The 24099-nt window shown below is 38.9% G+C and overlaps 2 protein-coding genes and 1 non-coding gene across 5 annotated transcripts; 1 reads left to right on the top strand and 2 right to left on the bottom strand.

Annotated features, from left to right (window-relative positions):
• Positions 1–1940: 1940 nt before the first annotated feature.
• LOC110774243 (uncharacterized) lies at positions 1941–5656 on the bottom strand. Of its 3 annotated transcripts, XM_088252980.1 has the most exons (4): positions 5015–5656; positions 3690–4352; positions 3389–3455; positions 1942–2797 (listed from the first exon to the last, which is right to left on the bottom strand). In XM_088252980.1, the coding sequence occupies exons 2-4, from the start codon at positions 4166–4168 to the stop codon at positions 2534–2536; spliced, it is 810 nt and encodes a 269-aa protein (XP_088109106.1). In that variant the 5' UTR covers positions 4169–4352; positions 5015–5656; the 3' UTR covers positions 1942–2533. The 3 variants fall into 3 exon arrangements, with proteins under 3 accessions (XP_021834476.1, XP_088109106.1, XP_021834474.1); XM_021978784.2 differs by lacking the exon at positions 5015–5656 and having other exon boundaries at positions 1941–2797; positions 3395–3455; positions 3690–4488; XM_021978782.2 differs by lacking the exon at positions 5015–5656 and having other exon boundaries at positions 3690–4488.
• A 7328-nt stretch (positions 5657–12984) lies between these two features.
• LOC110765057 (uncharacterized) lies at positions 12985–23047 on the bottom strand. The gene is made up of 6 exons (XM_088253713.1): positions 22769–23047; positions 20888–22684; positions 18433–20422; positions 17984–18038; positions 13905–13995; positions 12985–13230 (listed from the first exon to the last, which is right to left on the bottom strand). The coding sequence occupies exons 1-6, from the start codon at positions 23045–23047 to the stop codon at positions 12985–12987; spliced, it is 4458 nt and encodes a 1485-aa protein (XP_088109839.1).
• Positions 23048–23130: 83 nt separating this feature from the next.
• On the top strand, positions 23131–23236 carry LOC148294349 (small nucleolar RNA R71). Its single transcript, XR_015836150.1, has one exon. It is a non-coding gene; the product is annotated as a small nucleolar RNA R71 (small nucleolar RNA).
• The last annotated feature ends 863 nt before the right edge of the window (positions 23237–24099 follow it).

Genomic DNA, 24099 nt, shown 5'->3' with positions numbered 1-24099 from the left:
AGAAGAAGATTTCATTCAGAAACCATAAAAGACATACAAAGACCGACACGATTACAGGGGCCTCGTTAAAACCTTATTAGGAAAATCATGTGGGACAAACCCCAGGGTAGGAAAAAGTGTCATACATGCCATGGACTAACAGGAAAGTCCAACCTAGGCCCCATAGGATCGTTACAAAAACCTGAAAAAAGAAACAAAAATACTAAAACATCAACACAGTAGACCCATAGTCCTTTGAATAGCACAAGAACTACATAGCACAACAAGGGTCTGAGACACAAGAGAGCACATGAAGGAAGAACACAGAGACGATAGTAAAGAGGAACCCCAGAGGAGCACACCAACTCAACTTATAGCCTGATAAAGAAAACCTCATATGGCCAAACATAGTTCTTCGGAAGACGCAGAGATGAGAAAATCTACAAAGGTTCAACACAACAAAAGGAGAAACAAAACGACAAACAAAACAAGAGATCGAATAACGAAACCCCTTAGAAGGCACACCGCTACACCACCACATCCCAACAACTACCACTAGCGTCGCTGCTACCATCGTCGTCAAAACAGAGATAAAACATCAGCCACCAGGTATCACAACTCTCTTGAAGAGAGACACAATCTAGCGTCACTACTGTTGCCACCGCGGAGACAAAGACAACACCAGCCACCTATAGCACTACAAAAACAAAGACACAAACAAACCTAGATCTAGACCTGGCAATATTGTGCACGACCCGTTAACATGACAAGAATTGGCAAAAAAAATTCAATAGTCGGGTCCGAGTTATCCTATTGTGTTGAGCTAATGGGTCGTTATATATGAACCCACCCGTTAAGCAGAGGCAATTTTGTAATTTTCTATTCCAAAACCTCAACCTCTTCTTCTTCTTCTTGCGATCTCACATATCTCTCGCTCTCTCTCCCAAAACTTGTCAAGAATCAAATACCCATCCATCAGCCACAACACCAACCTTGTCGGCAAATCTAATCAGAGCAACACCCTCGTCGCCTAACCCAGTCACATCACCACCTCGTCACCAATCCAGATCTGAAAACCCCGTCATACTCTTTTTCTTTTTATCTTTTTAATTGAAAATTTTAAAATAAATTTGCAGCTTGTGATTCAAATATGAAACTTTGAAATTAGGATGAATGTTAGTCATGCTTATGATAAGTTTTGGGGAGAGAGAGAAGGTGTGGTTGGTGAAGAAGGCTGGGATGGGGGCAGAGGGGCTGAGTTTGAGGGTGGGGTTGGTGATGGCGGTGGTCGAGATTAATGGTGTGGGTTGGGCTTTTTTTATTAATTGAGTCGCCTTATCTTCTTCTTCTTGATTGATTGAGTAGTTAGGCTTGATTGATTTGTTAAAAGCTGAAATTAACTTAAACGTAAAGGATGCTTGAACAGAATATTTCGCAGTGTACAGATACTGCAGTTTTCCTCTTTTATATATATATATATGAAAAACAAAGCTAACAAAATAACAATCTTCACAATAACCACTAACACAACAAGTGCAGATTTTGTGGAGTTCAACTACCTTAAGCAACGGAAGCAAATTTGAACGTGGTAAACAGACTAAACCACAACTTCTACATTCTAGGACTCCAGCTTGACTTGGTCTCTTCATGGCCATGTCAGCTTTATTTAATTAAAAACTAATTAAACCTAACAACTTTTAACATGATTGAGTAATTAAGATTGGGGGAGGCGGAGAGAAAGGGGAGAAGAGGTTATGTACATGATTGAGTAATTTTTTAATAATTGAATGCAAATTAAATTGTGGGACTCGTGACTTTAAGTACATGACTTTTACGAATTGGTATGTATCCATTGGGAATAGTCATGTTCTTAACCGAGGAAAAATAATTGTATGTAAAATAATAATACTTTATGTGATAAGTTGCATTGTTTCATACAAATTGAAACATTGCACTTCTTGGATTAACTTGCATTGTTTCATAGAAATTGAAACATTGCACTTTTTGGCTTAAGTTGCGTTGTTTCATAAGAAATGAAACATTGCACTTCTTGGCTTATGGTTGCAACATGAAAAGACACATTTGTTGATATTTTTCAGTCACATCTTTTCTGAACAGAAGCCTTGTTGCCTATAAATAGAGAAGATCCTACAACATTTCATTCATCCAATTGTCATCCAACAATAATAGTTTTTAGAGCATTCATAGCATTATATTTTTAGAAATATAGTGATTTAGTAAGAGAGCATTCATACACAAGTTTGAGTTCTCTTTTCTTGGGGATTGTAGTGCTACTTCAACAAGAAGTCGATTGTTGTATCCTGGGAGACGTTTGCCAAACAAATCCTAAAAGCACTTGTGAGGAGGCAATTTCGTCTTAAGGAGATAGAACCAAGTTCTAGACTCGATCATCTGTAAAGTATTCTTAACATTTACCTTGTCGTTATTTTCTTGTATTTATTTCGAATTTATATTGAAGTTTTATTTTCGAAATTCTGTAAATATAGCAATTATCTCTTTATTTTTACCAACACATGCCACATGTCCACCTTCGTCAATCCGCCTTCACTGCCCGCCGCTGTCGCAGGAACTTTTGCTCCTCCTGCTCCTGCTCCAGCTCCAGCAGCCGCTGCAACTCCTGCAGCTGCTCCTGCTGCTCCTGCAGCCGCTGCAGCTCCTGCCGCCGCCGCTGCTTCTGCTGCTCATACTGCTCATACTGCTCATGCTGCTCCTGCAGCCACAGCTCCAGCAGCTGCTGCTGCTGCTGCGGCTGCCGTCGCTGCTCCTGCAGCCACTGCTGCTCTATGTTTCCCTCAACCTAAAAAGGTAAGAAATTTAGTGTGCATGAGGAGACTCAAACCTTGACCCTCAAAGGAGGAAAGCCTTGTTCACAAACCACTTCACCAACCTTGTTTTTGTAGTATTTTGGCCTAATTCAAAACAAAATTTCATTCATAGATATTAAAACCCAAACAGAAAATACTCTGTCTCAAATCCTAATTAGTCGTTATGTCTAATACCTAATTTTCTTTATTGTATTCAATCCCAATGTGGCCTTCCCAAAGTGAGCTCCAAATTGACATTCTGTGATACATATGGGACTTCATCATTTTCATCACGTCGGCCTTCATATGGGACTTCATAACTTAAGCCTTTTGGATACATCATGTCCTCCCGAAACAAAAGATATATATATATATATATATATACGATGAATAAATAAAAGGATAAATTTCACTTAACTATCTAGAGAAAGATGGAAATATAATTTCCTTTATTTTGTTCAGTTATTCCCATGATATATATACAAATGACTACTTTTAAATTAATATTTCAAGGTTATATATATATGTATGTATGTATGTATGTTTTGGAAATAATTTACTTTAAATCGTAATTAAATTGGTACCTCTACCTCCTGATCATAAAGAAATGGTATATCTGCCGTGATTGCATGCCGTGAAGTTTCTGCCGTGCTACAAACCAACAGATTCAGAAAATATTTTCTATCAGTGGAATGGAAGCCATGCATACAGATGAAAAAGCAAACAGAGAAAAGAAAGCAATCGTTTACGTAGAGATAGAGAGCAAGCTTAATTAGCCACTCTCTCATCTCCTTTCAAAACTAAATAAATAAGACTAAAAAGCTGCAAAAAGATTTAATATGCAAATTAATTAAGTAGCAGATGGGCAATTTAATTCGTGTTTACCTTGAAGAATTTTCCCACGAGTCCTTGTTATCAGTGGTATTCACGTTCATTCGGTTATTACATAGTTTTGAACCACCTAAACACATAAGAAATATGGCAGGCAAAAGGGATGCTTTGAAAGGAGTATTAGCATGCCGAAGGTAGTAAACATACTGAACTATAGAGCAAATGCACTGTGCGATGCCAGCAACTAGTCCATAAATGTCAGGAAGAGTACCAAAAGGGGTATGTCGAGGAGGTGGTGGATGATAAAACCACCAGAGCATTCCCCATCTCTTCAACACAACTCTTGCCTTTTTACCTCTGTAAATTAGCTCCCATATGGAAATGAGCACAGCTGCAATAGCCAACAGCATACCAAATAGTGCATAGTGGGGTCTTCTTGGGGAGGAAGCCTGATCACAAGCAGCTGACAAGATCTCTAGGCCAAGGTTAGTAGCTAAAAATATCCACTCTGTTGATTCTGAAGCAGCCCTCATCCCTGAAACCAGTTGTTGCTCTCTCAATTTCCACAGCTAATAAGCAAGTGCTTTTCTTTGTTACATAAATACCTCTGTTTGGTTACCGAGAAAACGGAGTAATTTACTTAGAATAAGAAATGAACTTTCCAAGACGGATCTTCTGCTTTCTTTCTTTAATTATCTGATTTCCATCCCGCCCAAACTGAAAACAATGAGAAGAAGATGCTGTAGTGTTATGGGATTAGTGGAGAAGAGGTTTTAGTAAAGGCAATAATGGAAAGGAGAGAGCTTCTTGTAAAATCGTAGTGTGATGGAAAAGCTCTTCCTAGGTTGCCCACACGGTTTATCTTTTACTTTCAGGTCCCTAGCTAATGATATCTAAAGGAATTGTAATTTTCATTTACTTTATGATGATATCTTCCACACGGTTTGTACAAGCTTTATATTAAAATACAACGATGAGCTGTCAAATATAGCTGTATAAGATTAGTTACAGAGAGTTAACTAAGATTAACTAACAAACGATTTCGTGTAACAAACTAATTATTTACTGCTTTTATTATCATCTTTGTCTATGACTACCATTTTCAAAACAAAACAAAAAGGATCTGTGACCCATCAAGGAAGTTTCCTAAAATGGAACATAAAGTTTACATGATGCATATATGGTTTGGTTGCACCTGAGAAATATTTGAAATTTGAACACAAGAGTCCTAGGTAAGGGAGAGAAAAGCCTTGACCCATCAAGGAAAGCTTGAGCACATTGCAAACAATGCTGTTATAAATTGGTAAATTAAATTAAATCACAATGCTAACTTAAATTTACACAAGAATAAATTCATTACTAGAACAAGACAGACATACCTGAAAAAGAATCAAAGAACGTATGGCAAAAGTAATGGTGGAGACTTGAAGGAAAACCGCTAGGTCCCCTCCCTTTCCACATGTACAGAAGAAAGCAAAGATTGTAGTCCCATATGAAAATTTTGAGAGCTGCAATTCATCTTTGTGGAGCCCAATTTAGAGAGACACAGTAGCAGAAGAAGAGAGTGTTTTGACCAACTGGTTTCAATTTGTGGTGCCGCCATGGCTGACCGGCGTTTCGTACCATTTTGGCATTGATTATTTAGGCGAAAATCACTTTCTTTGAAGAGATGTGTGTGTCAGTGTGTTTGGAAAAAGAGGAGAACGCGATTACTTGAGAAATTCGGGGAAAACATGAGCGGAGGTGATTTTTGTTTCCACTTTCTTGGGAATCAGGTTGGAACAGTCAGGATATTAATGAATTTTTGCAAACTACCCAACATAGCCTTACGAATCTATTTACCAAAAAAGCCTTGCAAACTCCTCCTTCATTTTGAGAGTCCCTAGCCTCTCCCCACCCGAAATGGGTGTTTTTCCCCTGAGCTTTGTCTCAGATCTGGGGCTTCTTGCCTCCACTTCGGTTTCCTTTAGTTTTTTTTTTTCTGTTTTTCCCTAAGTTAAGCCCACTCTGTGCGACCCTAAATCTCACATCTCTCCCTCTCCTCTCTTCCCCAGCCACCTTCACTTTTCACCCTCCACTTCTTACATCTACCCTCTCCTCATCCCCTCTCTGTTGTGATGCCGTCCATCCATGGCCAGCGGCTTCGTCTGGTCGTCAGTTCTCCACCTTCACCGTCTGCTCCTCGGTTCCGCGTCCGCCGCTCCCGTTGTTCTTCCTCGGTGGTGTGTGGTGGTCCGTGGCTGCGATTAAAGTGCATACTGCACTTGACTCTTGGATTATGGGAGCGCTTCTACGCGGGTGGCCTGCTCACCCCCATCTTCCGTCGGCCTCTTTGATACCCCCTGGTATCGGTTACTTCTCCTTGGTGGTGGTGGATCTGCTCTGGTGGTGCTGTTGGAATGCTCTGTGCGGCTGCTCATGTGTTCTAGATCTAGGGTTTCTTTGTTTAATAGTTTATGGGCTTCTGTTATTTATTTGGTTTTGTATCTTTGGGCCTTTATTTGTTGGTGTTGGGCTGCCTTTTGAATTGAGTTTTCTCAATTTGTAATGTTTCCCACTATTAATGAATATAGCTCCTTGACCAAAAAAAAAACCCAACATAGCCTTACTTCTTTTTACAATTTCCACAAAATGCCCTCTTTTCTATTTTCTGTTCCACCTGCTGTGATTCTTTCATTTCTAATCACCGTCCAATAACTTGCCAATGCTACCTATAATTGTTTCAGACAAAAAATAAAAGGTCCAATATTTGTTCTATTAAAAATTATGGAAATTTTCTTACACTATTAAAATTATAGTAGTGTAGAATTTTAGTGCAGTCAAAATAGTTTTCCACACATTATTTATTTTATGATTAAAATAATTTTTAGGGTGTGATGGTTAAAAATTAGATTTAACACAAGAATTACATAAGTGAAAGTAAAATTGATTTTTTATTTTTTATAACCAAATACTTGAATAGAAAAGTCATTTCAACATAATATCATTTTTCGTCATTATACACAACTCACAGCACTTTTACACAAACATTTACCAAACACTGAAAAATTGATTATTGTACTAAAATCACTTTTAACAAAACATTACCAAATGCCAAACTGCTTTCTATAACAACTGATTTCTATCACAGCAAATCTGACAGTGATTATTTTCACAGCACAACAATGCCAAACTAGCCTCGTCTTCTTAAATTTTTTAAGTTAACGGTTTTTTTGAATTTTATGGGTGCACTGAATATATCAATGGGTGTGGGTATAATTTTCTGTTCTCCACCTCTGCCAACCTTCTCTGTCCTGTAGTGCCATTCACTCTCCTAGTTCTTCTCATTTTCAAATTTCAATTATGCTTCTTATAAGCCTTAGAGCTTCACTGACCCCAGGTAATCGTCTAATCTTCTTTTAGTTGCAGATTTTTTAAATCAACATTTTATTTCTCAGGTTTAATTTTGACTGCAAGATTTGGCATGGGTTTAGGCATGTGTCCAAATGGCTTGAAACATTTTATTATGGCTTGAACCTATTTGAATGACCTTGATAATTCTTGGATTGGTTTCCCAACATATTGTAATTTGCTTAGCATGTGGCTTGGGTTAGTGAGTTTGCTTGGCATGATGCAATAGCTCGTAAGTTTTCCTATTGCACAAGATGGGCTTGAATAAGGGAGGTTGGATAGGAAGGTTGAATAAAAGTGTTTTGTGTTTTTCGGCGGTTGAAGTTTGATTCTTGGCTTCATTTCAGGTTGCTAGTTCAGCAAAGGACATAGGGAATTTGGTTTTTTATTGGTTTGTACTTTGGAAATAAAGAAGACCCACAACAAGATGAGGAAAATAGCACGTTGTTAGTGCTTGAAGCATGGTTTGTTTGATTTGTCAAGTCTCTTTTATGCAGGGCATGATACTTGTCTTTTTGTAGCTGCATGGATTACTTGTACTGATGCAGAGAGTTAAGTAGATAGGGTTCGCAATGAGCTCGTGGCATGTTAGCTTGTAGCTTGTTGCTTGGTTTTCCTTCTTTTCTCAAATTTTGCTTCACTTTGCATGAAATAACTTGACTAGCATGTCTATTGTAGCTTGATGCCTGAGGCTTCACAATGCTTGGATGAAGTTAGCATGAAATTTGCAGAGGCCTAAAGTAAACCAAAAAATATTCAGCAACCTCCAGCGGCATGGTATGAAGTTGTATTCTCCTTTCATGTCTTGAGAGCTATTGAAATTGCTTCTTGCTTTGCCATGACTTGGGTTCCATGTCATGTGGCATGCTTTACTGGTATGGCACGTTCTTGATATGGCAGTGACAAACATGGGCATCTTATGGTCGTCAAATGAGTGTCTATGGCGCTGGAAGAAGTTATGCACACTCCTGCTGGTGTTTTTTTTTTTTTTTTGCCTGCTCAACGACTCTAATTCGTGTAAGGGCTTGGATGCTTGTTTTCTTCTTAATTGCATAGTTGGATACCTTCACAATTGAAGCTTCAATTTCCTCTTTATTAGGTGAGCCCCAGTGGGTGGATATTGCTGGTGTACAGAGTCCCCCCACAAAAACTTTTATTGCAGACCCTCCTTAAGCTCTTTTGTAGTGAAAGCATGCCAACTTGGATAGTAATGCTTTGATGATGAGGCTTAGCAAGTGATGGAGGCATTAAAGCCAGATTTAGTAATATATCCTTCTAAAATTGCTTGCATAACAACTTGGGTGCTAGCTATAGTTGTTGGGGAGTAACAGTTACAATAGCATGGGTTGTACCCTTTACAGCAGCTCGAATATTGTCTCTGGCTGCTATTACGAGTATGTTTTGGGGACAAAAGCTTGAGTTTGGTTGTGGAAACCAGTATAATGACTCAGAAAATTGATTCCTTTCAAAATGGCTAGGTATGCAGATTATTGTTTGATGGTTTGCTTGGGCCAATGCAAATAAAAGAGAAAATCTGTTTGCTTGGCATGGATTTGATGGGTTAGGATGAAGCCCCCTTGTGGCTTGCACTTGGCAAGAACCCCCAGGTCATCATCAGAAAGTTTTATGCTTGCTTCAAGAAGTAAGAGGCAATTAAAAGAGAAGCCCCCTTGTTCATTGCATCCTATAGTGTTTCACTAATTGCCTCAGTCTCTCCCTGTGCTTGACCCTCATCAAAGCTTGAGCATGAGCATCTACAAAGTCTTCCAGCGACAAGGCATGGCTGGATTGCATATTGATATCTCTGCATACAAATTTTTTGGAAAACATAGGTTGTACTGATCTTTGGTGTGTACCAATTTGTTTTGCTGGGATTTTATTTCTTTTGGATAGTCTAAAGCTCATGTTGTTGGAACCTTGAAACGTGGTAGGGTTATGCATGAACTGTCAGGATTTGGAATGTATTGAGATAATAAGTTTCAGTTTGTTTTGTACACTTTGCTTGGATGGAAATGATGAAAATGAGTGAACTGTTGTAACTTGGAATGCATTGAGATAATGAGTTTCAGTGTTTTGCACACTTTGCTTGGTTGGAAATAATGAAATGCATGAATTGCTTGAGATTTTAATAGGTTGGATTGTGGTAGGTGCAAGGTACATCCTGCCAAAATTTTGGCAGAATCTTTAAAGAAAGCCCTGATGCATTGCTTTAATGCTTTTGCAAGACCTCAGTTATTTAATCATCATTCCTCCATGAGCAGTGAGAGGAGTCGGAAAGAGAAAGAAGATGCCTTTTATTTTTGCATCCTGACCAGAGTGTGGCGTGATGTCTCAAAATCACATGACATATGCTATATGCGACCTATGAAAAATTGTAATATTAGGCAACAACCTTTTAATATTTTGATACATCAATACTATAGGAGCCAAAATAATAATTTTGATGATGCCATGGGATGATAGCTTTGGCATTTAAAATGAAATAAAGCCATGCTTTATTAGAGCGATAGACATTAACCAGACATTAAATATAATGCATAGAGTGGTAGCATATGGTACAATGATAATGCATCATACTGTAAGAATAATATAAGAGTTAAAAATGATCATCATGGAGTGGCGTATGTTTCTTTTAATCTAAAAGATAGCATCATGCTTGTTATCTAGTTCATGCACAAAGATAATAATCATGTAAGCAAAAAGGTGATAACAAGGTGGTGTCGGATGGTAGCATGTTTGCCCTTCGCATAAAGATGATGAACAAATAACCAATCAAAGATGCTTGAAGTACTAAACTATCGACCTAGTAAAGGCATTATGTCGTATTAATTTAGTAAATGCACTTGAAAACTGATAGATATGAGGATAAATTCTTATCATGTATCAAGAGATGATGGTATATTTGGCATGACAAGATATAATATTTTAATATAAAATCATTGAAGGAAGAGATATCTTATCTCTTTGTAGATTATAGTCGAAATGGTTGTGCTGAGACGATGAGCTACACAACAGCGTGGGCGCAGTGCGAAGAATGGAGGATAAGCAATGGCAGTTTCTTGACCTCCCAGTTTCTTTTGTAGTGGCAATTTCATTAGGCGGTGCTTGGCAATTTGACCACAGGCAATGGATGATTTATGTGGCTGGCAACATCGAGTATGTCGGACTTCTGGCAATGAGCGGTGGTCGGTGGTGTCAATGAGATTTTTCTGGTGCCTTCGAGGGTTATTGGTGTTTCATGGCGGATAGATGAACAATAGTTAAAAAAGAGACAAGTAGTTTTTCTTTTTCAATTTGCTTGGCATGAAGCCCCAGTTAGTTTGTTGCAGAGCTCGCTTTGGTATCTCTGGCACCCCAATGCTGGAGAATGCATGATTTCCCATAGCCCATTGTGAAATGGTTTTGCTTGTGCTCCAAAGTTGGAGCTGCATATTCAAATAAAACTTGGAAACCATTATTCATTGCCAGCCAAGAAATAAGACTTTCCTTGCTTGCATTAAGTAAAAGGCAACTTCGGAAGAGGAGCACTCTTGTAATTTAAACAAGCAATGGTTATGTGCTGTTGAGATCTCATCTGGCGTCTGACTGTTGTCAAAGCTTGATTGGCCTCATCTCATCCAACATGATCTTCCAACAGTATATCAAAACCAAATTGATTAGTACAGATATTCCATAAGAAGGCAAAACAACATAAAAGATGTTAGAAACCATTATTGACTCAATAATAAATAGCCAACACATCGTTGAAACAAAAAATCTTCTTGTCTTTTAGTGTTCTTGATAGTTTACTGCACCAACAAGTATTGTATCGAATAACTTATCAATATGATAGAACCATCGAATCACGGCTTGGTCCCCAGCAGAGTCGCCATTTATGTTGGGGTCTTTTTGTTGAGAGCTACAATGGGCTTGTTGGGCTAGCTACTGCGAAGTAGATCGAGCTCTCTCGAGCCCCTTTCTGAGTTTGCGGCACCAGGCCCTAAAATACCCCGAAAGAGTTGATACCTTAGGGAGTGCCTTGGTCTTCTTCAATGGCTCTTTAGTACATTGAAAGTTTTGATGAGAAGGATACATCAGCTACTGCTTGATGATAGAGGTGGAGCAAACGCTGGAAGGGGTTTGCTTGAAACATAGTAGAATAGGTGTTCCAGCAGCTTGTTTGATTGGGCTTCCGGCAGCTTGACGAATGCTTGGTCATGCCTTTGAATTTCTCACCAAAAAGGTGATGCCCATGATTTCAACTTGGCTTAGAAGATAAGTGTTTTAGATCTGGAATAGGGTTTTTAGATATATATATATATATATATATATATATATATATATATATATATATATATATATATATATATATAGAGAGAGAGAGAGAGAGAGAGAGAGAGAGAGAGAGAGAGAGAGAGAGAGAGAGAGATGTATATATATATATAATGAGAAGATGAAAGAACCAGAGCTTGAATCTGGTTCTTCTAGCAGTGGGAGAGTATGCTTGCCCCTCTGCTTGAGTTCAAGAGTGCTTCAAAAAGCGCGTGGAGCCTTAGGAAGTAGTTTAGTTCCTCTCACCAACAAGATATACAATTGTTACATATCAATATTATGGCTTGGCATGAGAAGCATGTGGCATAGGAGCTGAGCCTTCATGAGTTTAGCATTAGAGAGAGAGAGAGAGAGAGAGAGAGAGAGAGAGAGCTTGGAAACAAAGGTTCAGAGCGAGGGGGAGAGAGAAATTTGGGGGGATTTTGACTAAGGAAGATAGGGAGAGATGGAAATAGAGAATGAGGTGTCTTGAGTAAATTTCCAGCCGCTTGACAAAGCTTTCGTGCTTCTGAATCGTGTGTTTGCTGGGTAGAAGATGCCTCCTTTTATAGGCGAAGGAACCCTCAATTTTATCAAGCCACCCTCTCCCTTTTCCTTCACTTTCTTCCATTTAATCTTATTTGGTGAAACTTCCCCAGCTTGAGTGCATAGGCATGAAGCTTTTTGGGGTTCCAAGGTCTTCATGCAGCTGGACTTCTTCATGTGGATGAGGTGCCACCCACTTTTCTTTCTGGTTTTCCTATTTGAGCTTGCATAAGAAAGAAGCATGGGTAGGGGCGTTAGTCTAATGGGTATTCCTCCTGCGCATATGAATTTCCTTTGGTTTTTGCAGTGGCTTACCATTTGACTTGGTTCTGAGGCTTTTGACAACGCTAGATATGATGCTAGATATTTTATAAGGTGTTGGGCTGGGCTTTTTTCTAAGATATTGGGTCATTGGCATTCTATTTTCAGTGGCCTGAGAGTTTGTTTCGTCAAGCTGTTGGACCTTCAATGGGCCTCATGAATACTCGTAACCATCCATACCACAACCCGCTCAACGAGCCCCAGACATTCATGTGGCTTGGGCCCACTTAAGCTTGTATCGTAGCTTGGTGCCAAAATAAAGGTTTTTCGCCTGGCGTTGCACGTTGCTTGGCGTGTTTCTGCTTGAGGTTTCCCATATTGCAGTGGGCTATAGCACCAGTACATTTTACAGGTTCGTTACGGCCTCTCTGCATGGCTGGTTGCGTGTTTGCTTAGCGTGACATGTGGACCATAACTTGCGTAAGCGCATACGACAAATTCTTGCATACTCAAGTCAGGCTTCTTTCCCGATTAAGTGTTGTATTGGGCCAGAAATATATTTGAGCCCAACCTTGGATTTTTTGGGCCTCAAAAAATTTAATCTAAGGGATGTAAGAGTTGACGCATCATCCTAAAAGTAAACCAGATCATGACAGAGAAAATCAATGTAGAGGATCCAAATCCCATGTGAGCACCCATCCATTCAGAGACATAATATAATATTGAATTAAAAGTAATTAATGCAGAGGATCCGGATCTCATGAGAGCACCCATCCATTTAGAGACATAATATAATAATGAATTAAAAGTAATTAATAGATTCAATTAATAATAGGAAGCATATGCCACATGTCCACCTCCGTCAATCAGCCTTCATTGCTCGACGCTGCTGCAAGGGCTTCTGCCACTGCTGTGGCTGATCCTGCCCCAGCAGCAGCTCCTCCAGCTCTTTCTGCTCCTCCTGCCACTCCATCTGCGCATTCAGCTTCTTAATCTGGCAACAATGGAAAGGAGAGAGCTTCTTGGAAAATCGCAGTGCAGTGGAAAAGCTCTTCCTAGGTGGCTCACACGGTTTATCTTTCACTTTCAGGTCCCTAGCTAATGATGTCTAAATGAATTGTAATTTTCATTTAACTTTATAATGATATCTTCCACATGAGAAAAACTTTCTTGGAATGGGTATGCCAAAGTAAGCATTCCACGTCAGTATCCCCAACTAATTAACTCTTACAGCTGTCAACTACTTTTGACACTTTAATTTTTTTCTTTTTCATGCCTGCTCCGTCATCCGTGTTGCAAGGGAAAACTGGGAGAGATGAGAGGGAGAGCTGGGAGAGAGAAAGAGAGTCCGTGAGAAGAGGGATTTGAGTTGCAGAGAGAAACACGAACGACGGAGCAGGTGTGAAAATAAAATAAAATTAAGTATCAAAAGTAATTGACAGCTATTAGGAGTTAATTGGTTGAGGATATTGACGTGGAATGCTTATTTTGGCATACCCGTTCTAGGACAGTCTTTCTCATTCCACACTGTTTGTACAAGCTTTATATTAAAATACAACGATGAGCTGTCAAATACACTTGTATAAAATTAGTTACAAAGAGTTAACTAAGACTAACTAACAATTAGTTTCCTAGGTAAGGGAGAAAAAAGCCTAGACCCATCAAGGAAAGCTTGAGCACATTGCAAACAATGCTGTTATAAATTGGTAAATTAACTAAAATCACAATGCTAACTTAAATTTACACAAGAATAAATTCATTACTAGAACATGACAGACATACCTGAAAAAGAATCAAAGAACGTATAGCCAAGGTAAAGGTGGAGACTTGAAGGAAAACCGCAAGGGTCCCACTGTTGTGAATTTTAGACAACCTGAAAAATGGAGATTATAAAGATTAGTCTAAACACAAATTATACTCGCAAGTGCACAAGGTCAATCGTAATATAGCATGGCAAATACGAGGTCATTCCCACGAGGATTGAGTTCAACTTCCAATTAGTCTAACCTAATTTCCTTTACAAAATACTTTAACTACTCTAATTATATAAACAAGAAATTAAACACGTAGCATACTCACGTAAACACAAAAGGGGTTTTTGAAAGAATGATTTAATTAACAACGAAATTAAAAGACAAAATAAGTAGAAAGTAACGAAACACAAGGATGAGAAATTCAAATTGATAAAAGCACTAGGACAATGAATTCACCACTAGTAATCCGATCTAGCCTCTTACTCACCTACCTATTTACTAACCATTTGATGTCGCCGCTTAGTTTTCCTTTTTCATGAATTACCTATGGTATTTAGGCTAACTCGTATATTCCTACATGCAATTCGCCTATGGTATTTAGGTCAAATATCAACACATAGAAACTCGTTAAGATCAATGAAAACCTCGCACAAGCATGTAAACCCTAGGAGTATGGTATTTACCCTAGACGAATTACAAATCCTAATCACATGAAGCAAGCCTCAAATTAAGTATGGTATTTACTCTAATTTGCATCCGATTACTCAATTAAAAGTCTAGATGGTGATCAAGCATCAAGATAATCAACCAAGTTATTAAGCATAGTGATTAAGAATCCAACATCAAACGGCAATCAATAGATAGGTAAAATAAGAAAACTAGATTATCATACTAGGGCTACATCATGCCCTAGCAAAAGAAAATTAGTTACACATAATCTTAGAATTCGACATAAACAAAAACATAAGGAAAAACAATCAAACTTAGCCAATTCCGGTACTCTTCCGACGTCTCCAATTTCTCCTAGTCTTCCCTTTCCTTAAGGAGTTGTTTCTCATGCTTAAATAGGACACCCCACGTCTATTCCTACCCTAGCTGGGCTTTTACAGTAGCCCAACAATAAAGAAAAACCTAATTAAAACATAAATCCAAAATGGGTAAGTACTTGACTCCTCTTCCTACTTGGACTGGGATAACATGTCAGTTACTTTGCTTGCACGTTTGGGGTTGTTCCTCCTCCAAGAAAAATCGGGAAAAATATGTAAATTGTAGACTTTTGTCTTATCTTTCCATCCATATATCGCACGCCTTGAGGAAAAATCAGGAAAGTCTTCAAATGGTCATTCTTCCACAGCAGCACAGTTTTGACGGGATTGCATCTTATGCTGACTTAACTTCAAAGACTGCTCTCATTGGCTGCTCCGAAAATTCTAGAAAAATTCCACAATCATCTTCAAGATCTTAGCTTTCATTTCCAATTGGTCTTGTGCTAAAACTTCACCAAAAAGTCGTATTTTCGTTGAAAACAAATTACTTGCTCTGGAAAGCTGAAAATTGAGAAAATAAAGTAATAAGTCCTTTTTAAACCAAATTCTCCTACAAAAACTAAGTATAAAGAGTACATAAATATGTAATTTTATGGACTTATCAAATACCCACAACTTAGATTTTGCTAGTCCTCGAGCAAAACAAACCGAAAACTAAGAACAAAAGAACAAAGACTCAACGCAAACAAGCGATCGACTAACTTCCCAATATTGATCTCAGAGATAATCACCAACCGTTAGCTAACTTCCAAGAAATAAGCAACAATAACTCAAGACATTATCAAAGGGTTAACCAAACTTTAATTGAACAACTTGGATGTAGTGTGTGAAATAGCCAACATTAATACAACCCACGACTTAAGCTTCACACAAGTTAAATAACCAAATAAGAACAAGCTTCAACTTCAAATCTCATCAAGGATGTTCACTCCAATAAAAGCACTTGAAATTTGACTAGTTATTGTCACTCATAAATATGTGAGAGGAATCAAAGCAATAGGATATACTCACATATTTGAAATAAAGGCACATGACATAGATACAAGATCTCATGGAAAGATATCGCATACTTGAAAATATGTAAACCATCCGACCATAGTACTTCCACACCTATTCTCCACATGAGGAACCACACTTCTCCTTGGATCAAGTAGGACTTTCACTAAGGTTGTAATGGGGCTTAGGGTGATGGGTGAAACAAGAAAAGATATGGATGAACAAATTCTAAGGAATTCATAGAGCTTTCCATGAAAATTATAAAATCTTGCACTTTGAGCACGAAACTTCATACTGATACTATCTTGAAATTTTTTTTTTTTTTCTTCTTCTTCTTTTTTTTTCACAAATTTTTTTTTTTTCTAACTCCATTAGCTTTCTAATCAACCCATGTAGCGAGTGTTAGGCCAATGACTCCCAAGCTAGATAGCTTTAGGGCATTAAATGTAAAACACTCCTAGGGCTTAATAACTCGAGTTGAAAAGGCTTCGAAATTAGTTTTTTTATATTTTTTATTGTTATTTTTTATTATTTTTTATTTTAGATAGTATCCTTTACTTTCCACATGATTGAATAATTTGTGCAATTCTCCCTTAACAACGAAAATACTCTACAAAACTCCTTAGAAGGGTGTAGGATAAACATATGATAGATTAAGGTGAGGAGAATTGGGTAAAGAACGAAAAAGGCTTACATAAAAGGCACAAGGGGGTTAACTAGGGATAAAAGTGATACGGGTTAGCTAGAAGGGCTCAAACGAAAGAAACAAGGCCTATATCACTTCCAAGAATCCATGTGGTTCACAAAGTATGCCTCAAATAGATAATGAAAGTAGTTCTAGCAAACAATTTAAACATCCTCAAGTACTTGACCAAAACAAAGAATAATGAGATCACAACGACTTGTAGACAAGAAAATTATAGAATATCATATAACACTCAAGAAAGGAAGCGTAGGCTCAAAAATTCACATAAGGGTTATATAAGTTTACACTAGCTCTTATTTAGCCATTTAAAACATGTGAAATCCCCAATCGAAACTCATATTAATGTGGCTATGTGCATAAGGATTTCCCAAGTCTAATCACAAAAATAAGGCTAACACAAAGATAATGTAAAGAATTAGTGTCATGCTCAACATTTCTTGAAAGTTAATTGCAAATAAAATTCAATCTCATCATAGAATTGGGAAGGGACTACCACAAACAAAACAAAAACAAGACTCAAAGTAAAAGAAAATATTTTTGGATGTTATGACATTTTTCAGATTTTTTTTTTCTTTTTAAGAGAAAAACAAAACAAAACAACAAAATAAAAACTAAAAGTTGAAAGGAATTTTAAATCAATAAACAAAACTGCAGTTCTGACCCAGGCGCAAAGAATTACATGTATCTCACAGAATATGTGGCCAAAATTCACGTTCTTTATATGGTTGGATTCAGAACGAAAAAACAAAGAATGTAACGCGGGCCAAAATACAAAAACAGCAGCAGAAAAGAACAGAATTGAAAACAAAGACAGAGGACTGCTGCATGCATTATGAAACCAATGAACTCAATCACCCACAACTTAAAACAAACATTGTCCTCAATGTTTAAAACAAAGAAAACTAAGTCATGCAAAATCAATTAAAGAGAGAAAGGGTGTGAGAACTTCCCGGGTTTGTGTAGGTGTATGGATGAACAAAGCGTAGAATATGTCGAAGTGAGAGAGAATAGACAATGCGACGAACTTAAACACCCACAACTTGCTTCTTGGAATGTCATAGACCCGTAATATCTCCTAAAAGTCTCGGACTGCAATGAAATTGGAACGAATTTGAGCTGGATATGTAATCATAAAAATCTGGAAATCCGACTTTTAGTGACGAAAAATCTGATGAACACCGCTGCTAAAACATCTTTGGTGACGAAAAATCCGATGAACACCGTCGCTAAAACCCCTTTGGTGACGAAAAAGCTTCAAATTCTGGGCAAAACAGCAGCTGCCTTTTTTTGTGTTTTAGGTCCTTTTTTGAGCTTCAAATCGTCCTAAAACATAATGTAGGCCACCGAAGACCCCCAAACCTGATCCAAAACATCATAATAACCATTCTAAACACGTCGGTGGCTTCAGATTGACCTGAAAAACAACAAAAATGACATTAGGCAGAAATTTTGATTTTGACCAAAATAAGAACCGACTAAGCTATTTTGCTATTTTCTGGCATTTAACTTCAACCATTGACCAAAAAAACTACTGTAACACATCTGAAACGTGCTGCACACATCCTAGGGCTAGAAAAATGTGAAATTTTTCTTTGGAACACAAAATCCTATGTTTGATGACGCAAAACTTAAAAAAAAACAACAAAAACAAAAACATGAAAAATGCAAGAGAAATCACAGAGAAACTAAAGACAAAAACAAATGAAAACAAAGGTGAGAATGCTTGGGTTGCCTCCCAAGAAGCACTTAGGTTATAGTCGTGAGCTAGACTTTGATGCACGGAGACTAGATAGAATCTGCCGGCTCACTCAAAGGGAGTGAGGTCTTCTCTATTTCAAAGGGTGACTCGAGGTAAGGCTTCAAGCGATGGCCATTCACTTTGAAGGTCGACCCATCTTTAATATTCTGAATTTCAACGGCACCATGTGGAAAGACTTGCAATATAAGGAAGGGTCCATACCATCGTGACTTAAGCTTGCCAGGGAAGAGTTTTAGCCTTGAGTTAAAGAGTAAAACCTTCTGACCAGGATGAAACTCTTTACGTAGTATGGACTGATCATGAAACAACTTCGTCTTCTCCTTGTAAATTTTGGAGTTTTCATATGCATCATTCCTGATTTCTTCCAATTCATTGAGCTGTAACTTCCTCTTTTCTCCAGCAGCTTGATAATCATAATTAAGTCTCTTGATTGCCCAAAAGGCCTTGTGTTCTAGTTCCACGGGAAGATGACAAGCCTTGCCGTAGACCAAACGAAAAGGAGACATGCCAATTGGGGTCTTGAAAGCTGTCCGATACGCCCACAATGCGTCAGTCAACTTGAGGGACCAATCCTTCCCAGAAGCATTAACCGTCTTCTCCAGGATGCGTTTGATTTCACGGTTAGAAACCTCCACTTGCCCGCTTGTTTGTGGGTGATAAGGAGTGGCCACCCTATGTGTGATGTTGTATTTTGCTAGGAGCACTTTCAAAGGCTTGTTGATGAAGTGAGGGCCCCCATCACTAATCAAAGCTCTAGGCGTGCCAAACCTTGGGAAGATAGTGCCTTGGAGAAACCGTAGGACAACCTTGTGATCATTTGTTGGCGATGCCACTGCCTCCACCCATTTAGAAACATACTCTACAGCTACAAGGATATATTGATTACCGCAGGAGGATGGAAATGGTCCCATAAAGTCGATGCCCCATACATCGAACAATTCTACCACGAGAATGCTTTGCAAAGGCATCTCATTACGTTTGGACAGATTACCAACCCTTTGGCATTTGTCACACATAGCACACCAATCATGGGCATCCCGAAACAATGTAGGCCAGTAGAAACCACTTTGCAAAACCTTAGCTGCAGTCCTATTCGCACCAAAGTGACCTCCACACGCATAGTGATGACAGAATTGTAGAACACTTTCTTTTTCAGTGGCTGGAACACATCGTCTTATAACCTGGTCTGGACAATACTTGTAGAGATAAGGCTCATCCCAAAAATAGAATTTGACGTCATGAAGGAATTTCTTCTTTTGCTGGTAACTCAGATTAGTTGGGGCAGCTCCTCCTACAAGATAATTTGCAATGTCTGCATACCATGGCACCTCATGACGAATGGTAAAGAGCTGCTCGTCGGGAAAACTCTCATTGAGGGGAAACACGTCTTTCTTATCTTCATTAACTTGGGTGAGGCGTGAAAGATGGTCAGCTACAACATTCTCTGCACCTTTTTTGTCTCTTATTTCCAAGTCAAACTCTTGGAGCAACAAAACCCAACGAATTAGCCTTGGTTTAGCTTCTTTCTTTGACAAGAGGTACTTGAGGGCAGCATGATCAGTGTACACAACAACCTTCGAACCGATGAGATAAGACCTAAACTTCTCCAATGCAAAGATCACCGCCAAGAGCTCCTTCTCCGTTGTTGAGTAATTGAGCTGGGCATCGTTCAAAGTACGGCTGCCGTAATAAATTACATGCGGTAACTTGTCCTTCCTTTGCCCTAGAACAGCACCAACTGCATAGTCACTGGCATCACACATTAGTTCAAAAGGTAAACTCCAATCCGGAGCAGTGATAATAGGTGCAGTGGTTAGAAGCTGTTTTAAAGTGTTAAAAGCAAGCAAACAATTATCATCAAATTCAAATGAAGCATCCTTGGCAAGGAGGTTGCACAGGGGTTGGCTGATCTTGGAGAAATCCTTGATGAAGCGCCGATAAAAACCAGCGTGTCCTAGGAAAGATCGGATTCCCTTCACTGAAGTAGGTGGTGGCAACTTAGCAATCAAGTCAATCTTCGCTTTGTCCACTTCTATGCCCTTGTTGGAAATCAAATGACCTAACACAATTCCATGGTTAACCATAAAATGACATTTTTCCCAATTCAAAATAAGATTAGTTTCCCTGCATCTTTCCAAAACCAAGGTTAGATTAGACAAACAATTATCAAAAGAAGAACCAAATACGGAAAAGTCATCCATGAAAACCTCTATGATTCGCTCTACCATATCAGAAAAGATACTTAGCATACACCGCTGGAAAGTGGCTGGAGCGTTACACAATCCAAATGGCATTCTCCTATACGCAAATGTTCCGAATGGGCAAGTAAATGTAGTCTTCTCTTGATCTTCTGGCGCAATGGGGATTTGATTGTAACCTGAATAGCCATCCAAAAAACAGTAATGTGAGTGACCAGCTAACCTTTCTAACATTTGATCAATAAATGGAAGGGGAAAATGATCTTTGCGAGTAGAAGAGTTCAACTTCCTGTAATCAATACAAACTCTCCACCCAGTTGTCATGCGAGTTGGAACCAGTTCATTATTCTCATTTTGTACCACTGTAATTCCAGATTTTTTTGGGACGACATGCACTGGACTAACCCACGCACTATCCGAGATGGGATAAATAACGCCAGCATCTAATAGCTTTAAAACTTCAGCTCGTACAACCTCCTTCATATTGGGGTTCAAGCGCCTTTGAGCTTCAACGATTGGCTTCGAGTTCTCCTCCAAAAGTATCCTATGCATACAAACCGATGGGCTTATGCCTCTGATATCAGCGATGGACCATCCAAGCACTGATTTAAACTCTCTTAATACACGCAGCAGCTTTTCCTCTTCAATGGAAGTGAGAGTGGCGGCAATGATGACTGGTAATGTATCACTATCTCCCAAATATGCATACTTGAGATGTTCAGGCAAAAGTTTGAGTTCAAGCTTAGGTGCCTTCTCAATAGATGGTACAATTCGAGCTATTGGAGGGCCAAGGCTTTCCACCTCATGCCGCCACCTTGGAGGGTAAGTTGGGGCAGAATTTAGTGCCGCCACCATGTCCAATGCTTCCTCTTCCGCTGTTGGTTGTAACTCAGGATTTGCTAAGCAAATCTGTAACAGATCATCGGTGGAATTTGCTAAGAAGTTTGCATGTGCAAGGGTCTCGACAATGTCAACGCGGCTGCACTCTTCCAAGTCCCCCGGTTTTTTAACAGCTTCAAACACCTTAAACTCAATGGATTCACCTTGAACTCTCAAAGTTAAAGTACCTTGTTGCATATCAATCAATGTACCAGCTGTAGCAAGGAAGGGACGGCCTAGCAAGAGTGGGATGTCGCGGTCTTCCTCCATGTCAAGAACCAGGAAATCAGCCGGCAACACAAATTGCTTCACTTTGATTAACACGTCTTCAATGATTCCCCTCGGATATGTGACTGATCTGTCCGCAAGTTGAAGAGAAACGGAAGTACTCTTGAGCTCTCCAATACCTAATCGCTGAAAAATAGACAAAGGCATAAGGTTAATGCTTGAGCCTAAATCTAAAAATGCTTTATCAAATTGCACATCACCAACAATACAAGGAATTGTAAAACTCCCTGGGTCCTTCAGTTTTGGAGGCAATTTCTTGAGCAACACCGCACTGCACTCTTCAGTTAACAACACCTTTTCATGGGGTGCGAATTTTCTCTTGTTTGTATATGCATCCTTCAAAAATTTTGCATAAGAAGGAAGTTGTTGAATTGCTTGAAGCAAGGGAATGTTGATATGCACTTTCTTAAAAATTTCCAAAATATCAAACATGTGTTGGTCCTTCCTTTGCTTGTGAACACGATGTGGGAAAGGCAAGGATGGCATGTAACTCTCTTCCTTTGGCTTCTCGGCTACAGCTGTAATAGATGACGTAGGTGGGACTATTTTTGGCTTGTTAGAAGTAATATCCACCTCCTCACCACTCTTCTTGACATGATCTTCAGCGTGGCCAGCATTTGGTGCATCATTCTCTTGTGGACCATACGATTTTCCACTCCGCAGCGTTCTAATAGCCTTGGCATGCTCAGAATTTCGAGGATTAATCTCAGGTTGGCTTGGGAATGTACCTTGCGCCCTCTCATGCACAATAGTAGCCAGCTGACCAACTTGAGTTTCTAACTTAGTGATGGACGCTTGCATAGTATTCTGATTTTGTTGAGAAGTCTGCACAAATTGAGCGATTATATCCTCCAACGCTGGTTTCTTAGGCTCACTCAAAGGCTGCATTTGTTGCTGGAAGGGATGCCTAGAACTAGCTTGTTGTTGCTGGTTGCTCTATGAAAAATTTGGGTGGTTACGCCACCCTGGATTATAGGTGTTCGAATATGGATCATTCCGAGGTCGCTGAAACGAATTAACCTGGCGAACTTGCTCAGAACCTTGCATAGTAGATGGACAAAGCTCCATTGGATGAGTTGGGTCAGAACAAATGGCACAAACTTGATGTGGGGAAGGTGGAATAACAGCACGCATAAGAGTTTCAAGTTTTTTCTCAAAGCTTGAAATTTGAGCAGCAACCGCAGTGTTGGTGTCAACTTCATAAACTCCTACCTTCTTTGTTCGCTCACTACCCCATTGTTGATTATTATTGGCAAGCAAATCAAATTGATCAAACGCTTCTTGAGGTGTCTTCTCCATCAATGCACCTCCACACGCAGAGTCAACCATTCGTTTGTACAGTAAGTCCTTCATAAAAGAGGTGCATCTGCATCCAATCAATAATTCCGTGATGAGGGCATTTTTGCAGCAACTCTCTAAATCTCTCCCAAGTTTCATAGAATGGTTCATGCTCTCCTTGAGCAAAATGCATGATATCTCTTCTAAGCTGATTCGTTTTCTGCGCAGGGAAGAATTTCTGGAGGAATTTTTGAGCTAATCCCTCCCATGAATTAATGGATTCAGCTGGTAGTGAGTGAAGCCAAGCTTTGGCTCTATCCTTTAATGAAAACGGGAACAATTTTAGCCTAACCACTTCATCAGAGACATTTAGGATCTTGATCGTGCCACAAATGTCGAAAAATTCCCGAATATGCATGTTAGGATCTTCGTTCGACTTTCCATAGAAAGATGGTAACAAGTGAATCATTCCAGACTTGAGTTCAAATGAATTTGCTTCAACTGCTGGTACTACAATACACGATGGAGTGTTGGAAAGAGTTGGGATGGAGTACTCCTTCATAGCTCGAGCAGGTTGTACTCGTTCCATTGCTTCCTCTTGCGCTAATTGTTGTTCCCCAACGTTCTTGTCACTCTTCTCGTTTATATTTTCGACAGAACCTCTGTCTTTTTGATGTTCCAGTGAGTGAGTGAATTTGTCTTTTTGTTTCCTAATTGTTCTCTCAATCTCAAGATCAAACGGTATGAGGTCTTGACTTTCAGAGCGTCTTCCAGTCATACACTCAGTCAAACCTAATAAACAAGAAACACAAGTCAATTCCAATAATCTGAAATTTTCCAATAAATTAAAAAAACGAAATAAATAAAATTTTTTTTTTTAAAAAAAAACGAAAATTAACTATTAATGTAAATAATTTAAAAAAAATGAAATAAAGTGAAATAAAATAAAAACTGAAAAGAAAAATTAAGATTGAACTAAATTGTAGTTGACGAAGCCAATCCCCGGCAACGGTGTTAAGCTCATAATTTCATACATATACATGCCCAATTTACTTACTTCTTTTGCTTAGTTC

This window comes from Prunus avium, chromosome 5 (assembly GCF_965620075.1).
Source record: "Prunus avium chromosome 5, drPruAviu1.hap1.1, whole genome shotgun sequence".
Taxonomy (NCBI): Eukaryota; Viridiplantae; Streptophyta; class Magnoliopsida; order Rosales; family Rosaceae; genus Prunus; species Prunus avium.
The sequence above is the reverse complement of the archived record's forward strand: the minus strand, read 5'-3'. Positions and strand labels throughout refer to the sequence as shown.

Bases quoted from the DNA above. Each gene is read 5' to 3' on its own strand.
- LOC110774243 (XM_088252980.1), bottom strand. From the start codon at position 4,168: ATGAGGGCTGCTTCAGAATCAACAGAGTGGATATTTTTAGCTACTAAC. The intron at 3,456-3,689 runs GTAAACACGAAT...GTTGGTTTGTAG, and splicing joins TCGTGGGAAAATTCTTCAAG to CACGGCAGAAACTTCACGGC. The intron at 2,798-3,388 runs GTACCAATTTAA...TTACCTTTTTAG, and splicing joins TTTATGATCAGGAGGTAGAG to GTTGAGGGAAACATAGAGCA.
- LOC110765057 (XM_088253713.1), bottom strand. From the start codon at position 23,047: ATGGAGAAGACACCTCAAGAAGCGTTTGATCAATTTGATTTGCTTGCC. The intron at 22,685-22,768 runs GTTAATTCGTTT...AATTTTTCATAG, and splicing joins GTTCTGAGCAAGTTCGCCAG to AGCAACCAGCAACAACAAGC. The intron at 13,231-13,904 runs GTATGTCTGTCA...CAATTCATTTAG, and splicing joins GTTCTTTGATTCTTTTTCAG to ACATCATTAGCTAGGGACCT.